Raw genomic sequence first — 16,577 nt, 5'->3', positions numbered from 1 at the left:
AAATAGTTTAGTCTATTTCCTTTGACTTTTTAATAAGTGTTCAATTTTTAAATGACTGATAACCTGAAAGATTTTAATACAAAAACAAAACAAATATTACAAAAATACTCTGACCCATAAAAATACACAGTATGTCCTCACCTCTATGTTTTGTGTGTGTCCTACAAAATGACAGCACCCTCAAATGTGGCTGCAATAAGCACTGTGACAACCAACCCCTGTCTCCCCTACCTAAAGCTGTCAGATAAATGTAATGAAGTGCACAGTACATTATTTCCCTCTGAAATCCAGTGATGTTGAAAATGGCATGAAAATAAAAGACTCAAGTCAGTGACTGGGTTTCCAAATCACCAGCATAGTAAACACCACACCATTACATACTCTATGTACAGTAATGATTGTGTGAGCAGGAGGAGCAACAGGCGTGACCCGTCTCCAAAACAAGCGCTCCCCGCTGCCCGGCGATGACGTCACGCCGCCTCTCGTCGCTTGTGTGTTTATTATGTGGTTTTTAAGGAGCAGCTGCTAACTAACTAGCATTGAGCCTCGCCTTCAAACATGCTCTGATTTACACAGCTGGCAGGTAAGCTCGTCTAATACCAACACCATAAAGACACACAGACGCTTCATACGACCTCTGTGTTCAGTTTGAAAACTATGGCGACGAAAATAAAACCGAGCAGCGACTCGTAAACAGTCGAAGGTCGTGTTTTTTTTTAGCTAGCAAGGTAGGCTAGCTCGGAAGCTAACTTAGCTCGCCAACTAGCAACACAAACTACAGTTTCACGCGCTAGCGGCGCACAAGATTAGGTTATATAACGACGTGTTTTTAATTAAATGGCGTGTATTATGACTAACATGGGATAAGAAGTCACTGTTGACACGTCTTTGAACAGCTGGGTGTTCAGAGGTAGCTTCACAGCTACAATAAACAGCTGTTGACCAGCCCTGATAGCTGCTGCGGATCTTACATGTTGAGTTACTTTGATCATAAATAGCGCTAATGACTTGTACACATGGTGGTATGTCGGTAAAGCCTTGTCATTAAAACATGTATATGTGGCTACTGAGCTATTAAATAGTGTGTTTACATGTTGAGAACCCCGAGAACTGTGTAAAAGCTAATGGTGTTATTGTGTAAAGTAGCTTTATCCGGATGTGCAAGGGCTTAGTTCACTCAATGTAGAATATTAATGTAATATTGCTGCAAGGTCAGAGCTTTTTAAAGATGATTATAATTTCATTTTGACACAAGTGTATCACTTTTCCAGTCTTAAACAGAAACAGGAACTTAAGTTTTCCTCTGTCACCACACATAGGCCATGGGTGGGGACCTAAGTGGAATCTTCTACCTTCCGGCACATGTAATCTTATATAATGACACACACATACACATATCTTATATAATTTTGTATAATGACATATATATTAAGTAGAGATGAAAAACACCAAACATTCCCGACTAGTTTTCTTCATCACATGTGATGGCAAAATAAATATCTTTGGGTTTTGAGTGCTGGTTAGTCACCATAGGCCTTGTTATTGTACTGTCTGACAATATTATTTGATCAATAAATTAGTAAGAAGTGCAGCCCTTATATAATGTCATGATGAAGTAAAATTCAATTGCAGAAACTGCTTAGAAATAAGAAATAGATAAGAAATGTCTGTTATGAATAAATCCAGGTACTTTGTCACACTTCATAATCCTTTAAATCAAATACTGTCATAGAGCAGTCCTGCTTATTGATTAACACTATTTCCCACAATAGCCAAAGACAGGTAGAGATAATAAAGGGATAATAAACAGTAATGCATATGTCTATCAGTGAGATATTTATATTGAGTCACGGTATGCAAATTTTATCTTCCAACCCTACTGTTTTTTTGTTTTGTTTTGTTTTTGGTGGAATCAAAATTACTTCACAAATATATATTTGTGGGAATGAGACAAAGCCAGATTATGTTCCTATAAAGTAAACTAAAGTTTGTTCAGATGTTCCCATCACATGAAAGTATGTTATGTTGGACTACACTTGGATAGTCCTTAATATTTTGCTTAATGTTACTACATTGTAAACCTCTGTGAGGCAGATTTGTGATTTAGGGCTTTGTCAATAAACTTGCTGTCCCTTGTCTCAGGTTTGGAGGACAGAGATGGCAGTGTGTGCACTGACCATGCTGGATGGGATGGAGGAGGAGGTCACGGCAGCAGGCGGTGTGTTGCTCCTGGTCCTGGCCCTCGTCTTTGCTTGGCTCTCAACTCACGTGGCCGACCGGGGAGACCACATCCTGGGCACCATCCTCACCGTGGGCGCTCACGCCTCTCTGATAGGACTGGGAGGCCACGACAGCTACAGCGGAGGGTCTCCCAGCGCCGACACTCCCGAACAGCAGACACCTCCGCCCTCTCAGGAGAACAAGCCGGATGACGGCGAGCCGGGGACTGAGAGAGGAGAGGGGGAGGGGACTGAGGGAGCTGAGGGGGTTAGGACGGATCTCCTGCTGGACATACAGAGCAAACAACCACAGGCTGGAAGATTGCATACATCAGATGAGGAGGAGGATGAGGAGGAGGAGGATGATGATGATGATGATGATGATGATGAGGAGGAGGAACTGGAGGAGGAAGACAAAAAGATTATAAAGCATATTCCAGTGTTGTCCAGCACCATCTCCCCCACTACCACCATCCCCACCACTACCACTACTACTGCCACTTCCATCTCTGTCCGTCTCAAGTATTTAAATGACACGGAGGAGGTAGCTGTGGTGGAGCCACAGGATACAGTGGGAGTACTGAAAAGGTAAACAACCCCAAACATCCACCTGCAGACTTCAAGCATAGATTGTTGAATGGGTTGTTTCACATTTTAGGAAAAAAATCTTCTTTCCTTGTTACAGAGAGTTAGATAGATACCACATTCACGTCTGTATTGTAAGTATGAAGCTACAGTGAGCAGTCGGTTAGCTTAGCTTAGCATAAAGACTGGTAAAAGGAGGAGACAGCTTTAGAATTGCTGAGCTGAGGTAAAAAAAAATCTACTTATCAATTTTTGTTACCTTTGGACGGAGCCTGGCTCACTGTTGCCTGCTGTTTTCAGTCTTTACTGTAAGCTGCACTATGCCAAGCGATCTTCTCTCTGAACTCTCTGAAAAAAGCAAATAAGCGCATTTCCCTGCACTATTTTTTAACGGCTCTTCCTTCTTGTCTCTCTTCTTCTCCAGTAAATACTTCTCAGGTCGGGAACATCAAATAAAACTCATCTACCAAGGCCAGTTGCTGCAGGACCCCAAGAAGACTCTGTTTTCCCTAAACATCACACACAACAGCGTGATCCACTGCCACATCTCCCAGGCCCTGCACGAGGCTACTCCAGAGGAAGGGGCTCAGCCTGGGGCCGGAGCAGGAGTCGGGCCTGGGGTCTCTGGAGGATTCAGGGCTGCGGGTGTGGCCATCAGCACCAGCAGCCTGGTGGTGCCTGTGTTCGTGGTGATACTGGCTGTGGTGTGGTACTTCCGCATCAACTACAGGCAGTTCTTCACCGCCCCTGCGACCATCTCCCTAGTGGGAGTCACTGTGTTCTTCAGCTTTCTGATATTTGGGATGCACAGCCGCTAAAAAGGCAGAGAGAGGGCACACACTTACAGCTGAATGTTGTGAGGTAAAATAAAAATAACTACAGCAGTGGGTGGCGCCTGGAAAGACGGACTTATCAAAACAGGGCTTTGTGCAGATTCCATAGCTGATTGGATCCCTGCAGAGCGTGTGTGTGTGTGTGTGTGTGTGTGTGTGTGTGTGTGTGTGTGTGTGTGTGTGTGTGGGTGAGCCTGTTTGTGCATGTACCAAGATAAAAACAGATGAGTGATTGTACAGTATATGTGGAGTAAATAATAATCTGCAGTGAGTCAAGTTCAGGTGAAACTGAACCGTACTTTAGCTCCTCTCCAAACATGACTTAGTGGTCCACACCATGTTTAAACACTCTGGCTTTATCTCGTCCACTCTTGTATTGTCGCTAAAGATTCATGATGCTTTTTTTTTTTGTTTGTCTTTGTTTTTTAGGCCGCTGTTTGTGTTTTAAAAACGTAAAAATAACTGATAGATGCAAGAATCTTTTGGAACCACTCACTGTTGTGCTGTGTGTGCCAGTTTATCTACCATTACGTTGTGTTATTTGAATGAGTCGATCTCTATGTAAGCAAATACAGACTGTGCAGTTGCCTCTGTGCTAGGCTGACAATTCCCGACATTTTGTTGCTCAGAAACTGCTTTTTAGAAATAGGCTAATTTAAATAATCACTAGACATGAAAATAGACACTTTTTGAGAAGATATTGTAAATATATTGTGTATTTTCTGTAAATAAAATGATAGAATGAATCAGATGAACCTGCATCTGGCACTTAAAGATTTGGAGGGGGACATTGAACCCTCCTGATTATGCTGGACTGCTCTGGCTTCAGTGATGTCTCAAATTAAAGCATTTCAAACCAAACTTGTTTCAACATCTGTTTGCAGTCTACAGAAGTCAGCCTCTGGATACCCGTTGTGTTTCTTTATTTATATACAAACATCAGTACGCATGGCAGAGAAGAAAAAGAATCACATTATGATCGTACAGGACAGTCATTCACACACGCACCACTTTGTGCTTGTGCATGAAAGAAATATTCACAACACCACATTCTTTGTTATTGCACTCGTACTGCACACAGATACACAAAGAGCCACGAGAGAACATCAGCTGTTCGCTTTATCTAGGAAAAGTGGCTGAAGAATCTAAATCACACAGTTCATTTATCTTTAGTGCACATCACAAGACTTTACTTGAAAATATTTAAAAGGGCACGGTCAAAGTTACTGCAGACTGTGAAGGTGTTAACTGGACAGGAAATGAAATCAGGCTTTTACAGATGTCACGCTCATGACATTTGAGACAAATAACTGAATGCACTTGACTGTAGGGACTGTACAAAAATTATTTGGGTGTGGAGGGGGGTGGGTCCTTCCTGTGGTAGGTCATTACTGATGTTATCTTTGAATCCTGCTCTTGACAGAAAATAAAAGGGAAGACTCTTCCCCCAATACCTGGGGAATAAAACATTAAAAAGACAAATGTTTTCAGCTACTAAATGAGTGAATCGGGCTCAGGCAGCACTAGGGCTGCAACGGTACAGCAGTTTTAAGATATACTGTGTTATGAAAATTGATGGTTATCACATTGTGCCATTTGTTTATCAATGGTTTAGGAAAAAAGAGGCAACCAGCCAGAGAATCTAACCTGCACATTCACATTTCCTTTTCTCTTTGACTTCCTGCCAGACTTTACACATATTGCCATTTAAAAAATAGTTTAACATTTCAATCATATTAAATCACTAATCACACTATAGAAATCTCATACCATTGCAACCCTAGGTGACACAATTATCTATTCTGTTCCCCGAAACCGACTTATTTGTCAGCAGCTAGTTCATTTTGCTACCGAAAATAAAGACTTGATAGAAGAATGAAATAATAAGTCAGAAGAATTCCATACTCTCAACTTTCAGACCACCCACCCTTCAAAAAGAAAGACAGAAACAGACGAACATAAGGGTTGGATTATCCACAGAAAAATACCCCCCTAAACTAGTTCATACATTGTATTGTCAGACTATGTCGGGAGGCAAACGCTTTTATAGTTGCCTTGAAAGGCCAAGTTTGAAGGTGGATTAAAGGCCGTCCGTCACAGTGAGACGCTACAGCTCCTAAACTGGGAGATAACAGTGGATTCATGGTCGCACTGACTTTCACATTAAAAGTGACAGAAATGGTTGAAAGAAGAGTGATAAGAAGAGAGTGATAAGACCAAACTCGGGCTCCTTTCTCAACTTCGCACAACTGACCAATCACGACATGATGTGAGGGTGATTGTCAGATCATCAGTTTCAGAAAGTTGTTGTAATTCTGATGTAGGGAAGGTGTGGAGGGAGGGGGGTTCAGAAGATACTCAACCATTCAATTAGCACTTCTGATGGAGTACACCTGCACCATAATCCTCTCCCTTTTTTCTGAAGTCCTCTACCCCCAAATCATTTTCATACAGTCCCTAAGTTTTACAGCAGCCAAGTCCTGATTTCAACAAACAAAATACATCATCCTCATACTCCACAATGCACCTCTGACTGTACATTAATATCTGAACTGTAAAGTCTTTAAGCTTAAAAAGAAGAGAAACAAAATGCCCCTCTAAGACATCAACTGTGAAAAGTTGCAAGTACAAGATGAGTGAAACAGTTCATCTGACTTGTATGCATTCATCTTATAACTTTTACATTGTTGGTTAAAGGCTTACAGACTTAGAACTCATGATCGTGACTAACAAGCAGAACCGCAGCACTGGTCTACTTAATGTGTGTGATCTATAAGCAGAAACTAACAAGAGTTTTGTACCAAGGAAAGAAAGTTAGGCTGGATACATGATTATTTTTCCATCTCAAACATCATACATACACATCCTGTACATGTGCCCCCAAAGCCTACTGGCTCGTCAAATATCAAAATCTGCATTTACACACAAATAGTATACACTTTATAGGCAGTGACAAATAAAAACTTTAATATATTGTTGATGTAAACAAAAAGAAGTTAAATATTTCAAAATGGCACACATACTTTCACAATCACATTCTATGATGCATAGTTTTATGAAAATAGAAATAGATCACACACATTCCCTCTAACCCCACACACACACACTACGCGAAAAAGTGACGTTCACACTGAAGCAAGTCAGCATACAAAGGCGCACACACACACACACACACACAACTGTGCAATACAATGCTAGAATTAAAAAGCCACCGATGAGTACTCCAGTAAACGCGTGTCAAGTGCTGAACTGAAAGCATGTCTCCTCAAAATAGAGTTAAATGAACACAGAGCCAAAAGAGAGACAGGTCGCAGGACCACCAACAATGACAGAGTACCTGAGGGTTTCAGAGAGACAATTTCAAGAGTTCTCAGCCGACTACAAGCAACAAAAAGCTCATAAATAAGCAGTATGCATTTTCAGAAAAGGATAAACAAATAAAGACTCGTAATGAGCCTTTTTAGAGCAGACATTTTGTCCTGTGATGGCAGGAAAAGCACATGTGCAATTAATTCCTTAATGATAGCTGTGCTGCATTGAAGTGCATCAGTAAACCCTGCCACTGAGCAGGGCCCTGAAATTAGGACAGCTAAATGGAGTGCAGCACCTTTAATAATATTAATTACACCCACAAGTTCCCTGCTATGTCATGTCATAACGGCCGCTGTGAAAATGGACATTTGTGGTGTCTTTTTAAAGATAAACTGCACAGGATTTCCTAAAAGAATGTAGAGACTCATACAAAAGTAATCACTCTCAATCATTGTTTGTGACCCACTTAAAGTGTATGGTGGAATTTATACGTCTGCACTGAATTGACGCTGTATCCACAGCGTAGGCTTTGCAACTTAGAGCTTCGTCGCTAGGCTAATTTATATAATGTTAAATGCCATAGGCTTGTGCTAATAACGTTAGCATCTTATATTTGTTTGGAAAATGTGTTAAGTATAAGACAGTTGTTTTGTGAGCTGTAATGGAGCTGAATTTTGTAACATTACCTTTGTTGAATGTTGCTGTTGTCTCGGCTTCATATGAGTAGAGGAAAAGTCTGCTAGCAGCTAGGCTAATTTATACAATGTAAAATTCCACAGGCTTGTGCTAAAAACATTAGCATGTTGTATTTGGGGGGAAAATGTGTCCAGATAAAGACAAGTGTTTGTCTGTGAGTGCTGCGAGTTATAGTGAAGCTGATTTGCGTACTTGTGTTTGAAATTGTCTCTATTAAGCCATGTTTCATGTGTGTTTCGAATCAACTAAACTTTACAGCACTTCACAGAAACCCAGCTGCAGACTAGTGTTTCGGAGGTGTAACTGCAGAGTGACACAAACACACCACCGCACAAGTATAGATGCCCACAACGGCGTAGCTACAGCGTAGGGTGTGCCGCACAAGTATAAATCCCACTTATGGCGGTGCATTTATCTGCACAGACCCTGCCCGCTGCCTATAGTTTCTTATTTTGTAATATTTGAGACATGCCTAGGCATGGCACTGAGTGAGGACAGTGCTTTGAAAATAGGTAGGGGCCAGGTGCCAGACCATAGACACAATCCAATACCTCTGGGATAAACTGGAACACCGACTGTGGGCCAGACCTGATCACCCAACATCTGTGGCCAACCTCACTAAGGCTAAATGGGAATGACATATTCAACAATCACGTACTGGATGGGTGTAATGTTCGTGTGCACACATGCCTTTGGCCGTATAATGTGACAGTGTAAATTGAAATACCTGCCTGGACACAATGACGGCAACTAAGGTGACTTCATCGGCACATGGATACAATATCTGATTCACTGCTGGAGGCTTCATGAGGACGCAACGCTGTCAAGACACTGCCTCCTATCTTAGGGTGACAGTAGCTTTCTGTGTCAATCAAACTGTCGGACATTACTGGAATAAGCAGAAGGTAAAGTCTGCTTTGAGGTGCAATTTTTCCAATGAGTTCCCCCAGATACTCTGACTGGACTCTGAACCACATCATTTTAAACACTGTGTTCACACTACAGAAGGAGCAATGTTAATATAATTCACTTTCTTGTCAAGGCTGTATGAGTAAGAACTACTAAGTCAAGTTTCGTCCCACCATGTCCAGGCCTGTAAATGCAGGTATGAACGGAGGGACTTAATAGAGGAGGTGAGAGCTGCTCTGACACACAGGGCTGACACACGCTAGTTTAAGTCATCATAGATACTGGAAATAGAAAGTGCTGAGAGTTTAGGCCTCTTTTTTTTGGTCGATAAGCTGATATTACTCTGAGAGCTGCTGCTGCTGCTGCCTCCAGTCAGACTGCCTCCTCCACTTCCTCCTCCTCCACTGTTCAAACCGAGAGACGTCCTCTTCTTCTTCTTAGGCCTCCTGGAATCTGAATGGTTGGTGCCTGTGAAAGGGACAGAAAATGTTGTAATTGTCTTTACGTTTTATCAAAACTTTACAGAGTCACAATCAGCTCTAACAGTCAAGTATGTCCACACATACAAGGAATTTGACTCCCGTGTTTTGTTGCTCTTAGTGTATGAAGACGGACAACAAAGCTGGAAGAAAGGACATAAACATCTAACTTCTATGTACAGATATAAATATAATACAGTAAGAATGTACTCTTACTGGCTTTGGATGAGGCAGAGTCAGTGGGTGAAATATCAGGTGAGTCCTCCCACTGCAGGCGGCTCATCAGCGTCTGTCCATCTGGAATGTCAAAATTGTCGCTCTCAACCACAGCGTCTGCATCGAGCAGCGACGGCCTGTTACATAAAAACCCATACAGAGACACGGCTGGTTAGACTGGTAAGGACAAAACTCAGACTGGCCACACAGTGACAACAGTGTAAAATTAATGGCTCCAGTTCTTGATTATCATTGGCTGAATTGCATTTGAGGCCGTTGTAAAATACTTTATAAACACACAGCTGTGACTGCATTACAATTTCAGTATTGCTGCGCCAATTAGTCACCTACTGTCACATGGGACAGTGGGCTTAAAGGGTAACTAATGTTTTTTTCAACCTGGGCCCTATTTTCCGATCTACTTTTGTCTAAATTAGTAATAGGATGTTCGATATTTGACATTTCTCTAGTACGAAGCTAGGGCTGACCTGCCTGTAGCCCGTGAGCGCGTTATATTAAATAATAGGGCACTCAGACAGTGTCAAACAATGTCAAAATACGTCCACCAAAAGTGCTCTTTTTCCCACACAGATAGGCTCGCTCCAGTTGGTCAAAATCGGGTAAAAGTTCAGCCATGACTACTCCAAACAGAGTAACTCCTGGCATTTGTAAGGTCACTCCAGCGGTAACTTCCTGCAACAACTCAAATCTCGCGAGACGTGAGATTTCAGAGCCAGACTTTCACTCTCTGAGTGAGTGTTTTGACTTGCCACAACAAACATGTCTGAATTTTCACCCGATTTTGACCAGCTGGATCTGGATGAGCCATTTGAATTTCGATGACCGCCTGAATTAATTTGAACACGGAGTACACGGACGCAGAACTCATTGAAATTGAAGAGCAGACGAGGAGAGAGAGGGGAGCAGCAACAGGCAGAGGAAGATGTCCGAATCCAGCTAAAGGTAAACACAGACATTCATTTCTCCTTTCTGTTATGTTGTCGGATAATTATACTAACAATCCGAGCCTATCTGTGTGAAAAAAATGCACTTTTAGTGGACGTGTTTTGACGTTGTTTGACGCTGTCTGAGTGCCCTATTATTTAATGTAGCGCATGCTCACGGGCTGCAGACAGGTCAGCCCTAGCTTCGTACTGGAGAAATGTCAAATATTGAACATCCTATCACTCATTTTGACAAAAGTAGATCGGAAAATAGGGCCCAGGTTGAAAAAAACATTAGTTCCCCTTTAAGAGGGCAACCTCGAACTGACGCCAGAAACGAGAACAGTCAGAAATACATAATGCTGTCATTAAATGAAGGCACAAAAACACCAAGAAGATGCTGCGAAAAAACAAAGAGAGCCGGGGATTTCTGTTTGGGCAGCCAGTTTCCTTTTGCTTCATTAAAGAAATATCTGTTGCTGCTGCCGCCCAATCCATCGGCCTTTTATTTCCATCCAAAACCAGACAAAATACACTAACGCTCTATGGCAAGTTAAGGATGTGACTTTAGGTACCTTGCATGTTTTTATTTGTATCCTATTATGCTCACTTTTTTTTTAGTGTAGCATGGTTACTCAGCAAGATGGTAGAAACATATGTGGTTATAATCAGACTGCAACATGATGAAACCTTGAATTTCTTTCTCCTAACATTTAGCATACCAGAGCCCATGGGGGTGAACTTCTTTGGCTTTGTGTTGCCATGAATTTGTAAAGCAGCCGCAACTTTCTACTGCATCTGAGTGTTGCTTGGCGACCATACTGCTTAATGCAGCTGAAGAACTCTGCTTGGCAGAAGAATGATCATTTGTTATCAAGAAATTATTGCATTTTGTTGCTCTGTGTTTATGAAACACTGTCAGATCTATTTAGTAAAATTATGGCCCCATGCCGTTTATTGCTTCAACAGAATCATATGCTGATTGGCATGGGTGCTCTTCCACTGCAATCTTGGAACCCATCAGCTATCGGTCTGATAAGAATAAGCCTCTGGGAGCACAGGCAAATATTTCAGGGATTCCGGTCCAGCCAGCAGCTATCCAGGACAAGATCTCCTCTTCCGTGTGACAATCATTTCGGCTATTATCTATTGACATATATCTGTATGAATGCAGATGAAATTTTGTTTTAAAAAAGCTAGTAAAAAGCTAAATTGTCAATAGCTGATGAGTAGGAAAATGCCTTCCACCTCTTTTGCTTCCCACATGGACTGTCTACCTGCTGCTCCAACGTGATTGGTAACAGAAACCAGAACACTTTTGATTACCAGAATCTTGCACCATTGCCTAAAGATTCTGTATACATATGCAGATACCTGTTTAAAGAGATAACCTCCACTGAAACCCAAAATGTGTTCGGAAAATGACTAATGGTGATGTATGACCTTGATAATAAAAGGTCATCAGCTGCAGCTTCTGTTCGTAGTCACAACTCTGCCTTTGTAGAAAAGGCACCCCTGTACCAGAGTGTTCATAACACTGACCAGCAGCACTGTGCTGTTCCTGTCTCCATCAGAAAACAGTGAGCTGTATCAGCAAACACCTGCACCATGAGGGTCAAAACACTCATCCAAACATGACTTTTGTTAAGTGCACTTGAGGTTGAGGGGGGGTAAGGACACTCACGCGGACGGCCCCAGTAGGAAGACCCTGACGGCCCTCCTCTGTTCGTCCGTGTGCTGGGGACATCGCTGAGACCTGGTGGGACACAAGGTGGCATTATACATCCCTGACACAGTTACATGCATCACCCTGCCTGCATACACACAGCCACAGGGAGCCAGGGAGGTGGGATGGAACTGCTGCGAACACTATCAGTGACCAATCAGAGGGGGCGTAACAGTAATGAGGTGTTAAAGGTTGTGAAAAGTTAGAGGTTGGTCACTGACAGGGTCCTGCGTGGTCTAATTAAAAACATCTCAATATTTGGTGTTTTAATTTTTGTGGAGAAAAACAAGTCAAATCACTGGTCCAGGAAAAAAAGTTTTAACAATAAAATGCAATGAGCTGCCACTTGTGTTCCCCTGTCCCAACATACACATGGATGAAGACATTTAGTTTTCATGGCAAAGTTTCACAGAAGGGACTAAAAGACACGGACCTCAAAATTTAGATACAGTAACATCTGGACACCAACATGAGGCCAGGTGTTACAGTACCTGAAACTATCCTGCATCATCCCAGATATCAGCACCACAAAAGCAGTTAACTGTTTTCCACTAGTTTCTCTATGTGCCGGTAGATTAACAGCAGTTACCTGGTACACATCTTCTTGGTGTGCTCAGAGATCACCCCACATTGCTGGAGAGACAAACACAATATTAACGATCAACATCTGTTTAATTAAAACGGGAGAGCAGTAAAAACAATTGTTTATCATAAACAATAACAATTAAAAAGATCAATATGGCTACTATGGCTACTCACCGTTGTTAAAAGGGATCTGACTTCATCCGGGCCTAAACTTTCATAACTGATGCCAGTATTATAGTTATACTGAAACAAAAGACAGACCAAGAACCACTGTCAATACTTTGCACTGTACACTACAATACAAAGCTGATTTTGAGGTCTTAAAGGCAACATGAACAAAGGGAGGATTTTTCACCTTGTAAGGCTCTAAACTGATGCTGCTCCCAAGTTCACCTGGAGAGAAAACATAACTATTGATGCTCTTTATTTATACAACACCCACCATTAAAACTATTAAAGCCTCATTCGAATTGGACTTCCAGTCACAACCCATTAAATGATCCATAAAGTCCCTGTAAAGCTTTTTACTTTTCGGTTTTGTAATGTCAAAATATTCCTTTTCATCAACAGCACATGAATTTTCACAACAGAATTCTCAAATAAATTGTTTAATATATAATTGCACACTATTATCAAAGTCTTTGTGTTACAAGTTTCTTCCAACAATCCCAAATGTTGGCTGCAAATTTGCAGAACGCTTGTAGTCTCCACTGCTAACTTATAGTCTTTATGTATTCACCCAACATTGTTTTGTGCTGACATTTTGGCCCTGGATCAGTACATCTAAAAGGTGCACCTTTTGCTTTCATAATCTCTACTTCCTGTGACTGAGGAAACAGAAAGCACAGGACGTACTGATCTGTAAGATGATACTATGACAAACATTGACACCACATTCAGAGGTTGCATGGATCAAAACTTTACCAACACACTAAATATCTGATAAACTTACCATTTTTGTGTTTTAAAGATTTGGATCTTCTTGGAGAATTTTGACTCTGCACAAAGAAAACCACTCAGATTAGATTAACCTTATTATACACAATGAAACACACATAAAATGTACTCTTATGCCGAATGAAAAAGGGGAAAAGAAATACAAAAATACCTTATCTGACTTTCTCTTCTTGGCTGTAAAATGGAAATAAGATGTTTGTTTATTATGCGGAGGCAACCTGGAGTTTCACTTTATTATTCTCCCTACACATTGGAAATAAAAGTTAAACTCACCTTTCTTTTCTGCCCCGTAGGACCAGTCGTTATCATTGAGGTCATCATTGTCTTCCTGATCACTCTCTGATTTGCTCATGTTGTTATTGCTGGCTAGCCTGTTAAAATATATAAAAAAACAACAACAAAACAATCAAACAATCCGATCATACCCATTTTGGATAAGTACACCAATCAGTCCTTTGCTTACTGACCTGCGATTGGCAATGCGACTGCTGTTGCGTCCCATGCCGAGACACTTCTCCAAGTGCGGGGCAAAGCGAGAAGCTGCTATCAGTCTTTTGCAGTTTGGGCACTCACACTCTTTGTTTTTCCACTGATTGTACACTTGGCCAAATATGTCCACTCCTGGCTGGTCTATGATTTCTGAAAGAGTAATTAAAGGCAAATACTGTAAGGAAACACATCAAATGCAAATATGAGAAAAAATGGAACACACAAACTGGAAGCCACGGCACCAACCGAACTCCTTCATGCTCTCTTGGTCTGTTTCATCCAAGAAGAAGTAGCCCTGTTTCACAGCACGATGGACTTCAAAACACAGGCCCAAACAGGCATCTTCCACCAGCTCAGAGTAGATGTCATGGGCCAAGGCCTAAAATAATAATAATAATAATGATAATAATAATTTAAAACCAAATTCAAATTGGATGCCATGTACAACAGATAAAATACACAACATCTATTTGTGGGTGACACTTACAGGAAGAATTACAAATGATATATATTCCCTCACCTCCAGCCTGGTGTTGTCTGGGCCTGACAGGGGCATATCCTCCATTTTCATTTGAAAATCTGTGTGGGAAATCTTGACTGCAAGGTAACGAAATGCTGACCTGAGGATTTAGAACATAAAAAACAAACTCACAATCATGAGACAATCAGCACGGTCAACAGATAAGAGACAGAAATCCGATCTGTCATCGAAGGTCAATAAAACTCACTTAAAATACTTACTTTTAAAACAGACAATGAAACTTGTGGCAGATGTGTCTTCACCCTGTTGAAGAGAAGAAAATGTATACATTAATGGATAGCAAACATGACAGATATAAGTACAGATAAATAGAGAGAGGAAAGTAAAAACAGAAACTAAGAGCAAGTTAAAACAAAATTACAGTAAAGTGACAGCTACACATTACAGGTGATGTGAATAACAGCAGCAGAGTCAAAACGTTTAATGTATGTACACCAAACTTATATATGATATGATTAAGTATGGATGCTTCATGTTTGTCTACATTAATATAGATTTAAACTAAAAATATAAGACAGTAGATAATGTAATGGAACAGTATTACATATTAACATAATATAGTATAATACAGTATGGGATATAAGATATAAAGTACAGTTAAATATAGTATAACATAATATACAGTACAGTACAACAATATAACCAAAGAATATTATTTTGCTGTATAGTAGGCCTATGGTATAGTAAAGTATAGTACAGTATGGTATGCTAGCTATACAGATGTTGGGCAATAACCATAATTTTCTTCAATTAAAATTAAGACAAAGTACAATTACACCGTATTGGATGCCAGATACATCAAGTTATATAGAGTAATACGTATATATTCTTTAATAAAGGTTAATACAGTAAAACAGGACCCAACGCTAACGTTACATCATAGTACGTCACATGTGGTTACCTGAGGAGAGACACCTCTTTATTTACATTATAAACACTTCATGAATATCTACATTTAAACATATAACAGCCATGTGAACAGCCTGACAGCAGGACACAAAGACAGTAGTATACACGCAGGTAATGACAGTTAAGAAACTCAGCTGTTTAACGTTAACTAACATTACTTTTTACTGTTAGCATTTGCTAGCTAGCTCTGCTGTACTTTAAACTTGAGCTAAAGAAGGCTTTATGGCGTGTCGATACTCGGATACAATGTGGCGACGTTATGTTTCTAATAACTGCACCGGAAAAAATGTTTCCTCTTACCCTGACATGCCGAAAACTCCGTGAGAACAGGCAGTTTCTCCGAGGGAGGCAACATTACCGTGTCAGTCCACATTGACATACGTTAATAAGAAGCTTCGTCTGGAATAACATCCGTCATTTTATCACAGGTAAAGGAAAAAATCCTGGGTTAAAATGTTTGTTGTCGCCGGTGTCAGTTAAATTAACGTTACAAACCCGCCTGACACCGAGGAGGCCGATAGGGAAGGACCAATCTCCAAAACAGAACAAACGACTTCCGGTTTACACCTCGAAAATAAAAGCATTGATTCCTGAGCTGTCAAATAATGACAGGCCAATGCACCTAATGCAAACCAGTTTTATTAACTTAAATAAAAGTAGCAGTGAAATGATGTAGAAACAAAAAAATCTGTTACAAGGACAAGTCTCACATTCAAGATTCGACCTCAGTGAAAACTATTAGCAGATACTATTCTCCTGAGACATAAACTTTTGTTTGATATGCATTTCTAAATTCTCCTAGCTATTTGGGATCAGTAGTACCCGATAAGAATAAAAAAACTAATCATCGTGAATGACTGAGAATGACTGAGTCTCATTGTCCTCAAAAGAGACAATAATAAAGTCCCAATGTCTCCAAATGGGTTCTTCCTAATTGACAGTGTCTTAGCATTACTGTTGCTTAAATTGGTCAGATTTGTTGCCAGACTGACTTGTTGGACATTATACCATCTTGGATTAGTGTATTGTGCTCTCGCTACCACTAGATGGCACATAAAAGTGTCCAAGAACAAGGACAACAGGTCTAAGTTAAGTAGAATAAAGTATAAGGTCAAGTAAATCCAAAATTTGATGTCCTCATATGAGGATACAGGGTCTCAGGAGGATATGTACATAA

The 16,577-nt window shown here is 40.7% G+C and overlaps 2 protein-coding genes across 3 annotated transcripts; one reads left to right on the top strand and one right to left on the bottom strand.

Annotated features, from left to right (window-relative positions):
* Nucleotides 1–433: 433 nt before the first annotated feature.
* On the top strand, nt 434–7,907 carry tmub2 (transmembrane and ubiquitin-like domain containing 2). Its single transcript, XM_050068604.1, has 3 exons — nt 434–583; nt 2,143–2,807; nt 3,229–7,907. Exons 2-3 carry the CDS (start codon nt 2,158–2,160, stop codon nt 3,620–3,622), a joined length of 1,044 nt encoding a protein of 347 aa, XP_049924561.1. The 5' UTR covers nt 434–583; nt 2,143–2,157; the 3' UTR covers nt 3,623–7,907.
* atxn7l3a (ataxin 7 like 3a) lies at nt 6,577–15,927 on the bottom strand. 2 transcript variants are annotated; one of them, XM_050068602.1, is made up of 14 exons: nt 15,701–15,927; nt 14,692–14,734; nt 14,471–14,570; nt 14,197–14,329; nt 13,929–14,100; nt 13,735–13,832; nt 13,613–13,635; nt 13,457–13,502; nt 12,860–12,897; nt 12,679–12,747; nt 12,509–12,552; nt 11,878–11,949; nt 9,250–9,386; nt 6,577–9,022 (listed from the first exon to the last, which is right to left on the bottom strand). In XM_050068602.1, exons 3-14 carry the CDS (start codon nt 14,519–14,521, stop codon nt 8,814–8,816), a joined length of 1,092 nt encoding a protein of 363 aa, XP_049924559.1. In that variant the 5' UTR covers nt 14,522–14,570; nt 14,692–14,734; nt 15,701–15,927; the 3' UTR covers nt 6,577–8,813. The 2 variants fall into 2 exon arrangements, with proteins under 2 accessions (XP_049924559.1, XP_049924560.1); XM_050068603.1 differs by lacking the exon at nt 11,878–11,949.
* Between the last annotated feature and the right edge of the window lie 650 nt (nt 15,928–16,577).

This window comes from Epinephelus moara, chromosome 18, assembly GCF_006386435.1.
Source record: "Epinephelus moara isolate mb chromosome 18, YSFRI_EMoa_1.0, whole genome shotgun sequence".
NCBI lineage: Eukaryota > Metazoa > Chordata > Actinopteri > Perciformes > Serranidae > Epinephelus > Epinephelus moara.
This window is presented reverse-complemented; position numbering and strand designations above follow the sequence as displayed.

Coding starts and splice junctions, on each gene's coding strand:
- tmub2 (XM_050068604.1), top strand. CDS start 2,158: ATGGCAGTGTGTGCACTGACCATGCTGGATGGGATGGAGGAGGAGGTC. Junction 2,808..3,228: donor ACAGTGGGAGTACTGAAAAG/GTAAACAACCCC, acceptor CTTCTTCTCCAG/TAAATACTTCTCAGGTCGGG.
- atxn7l3a (XM_050068602.1), bottom strand. CDS start 14,521: ATGAAAATGGAGGATATGCCCCTGTCAGGCCCAGACAACACCAGGCTG. Junction 13,636..13,734: donor CTACGGGGCAGAAAAGAAAG/GTGAGTTTAACT, acceptor TCCATTTTACAG/CCAAGAAGAGAAAGTCAGAT. Junction 11,950..12,508: donor ACCAAGAAGATGTGTACCAG/GTAACTGCTGTT, acceptor GTGTCCCACCAG/GTCTCAGCGATGTCCCCAGC.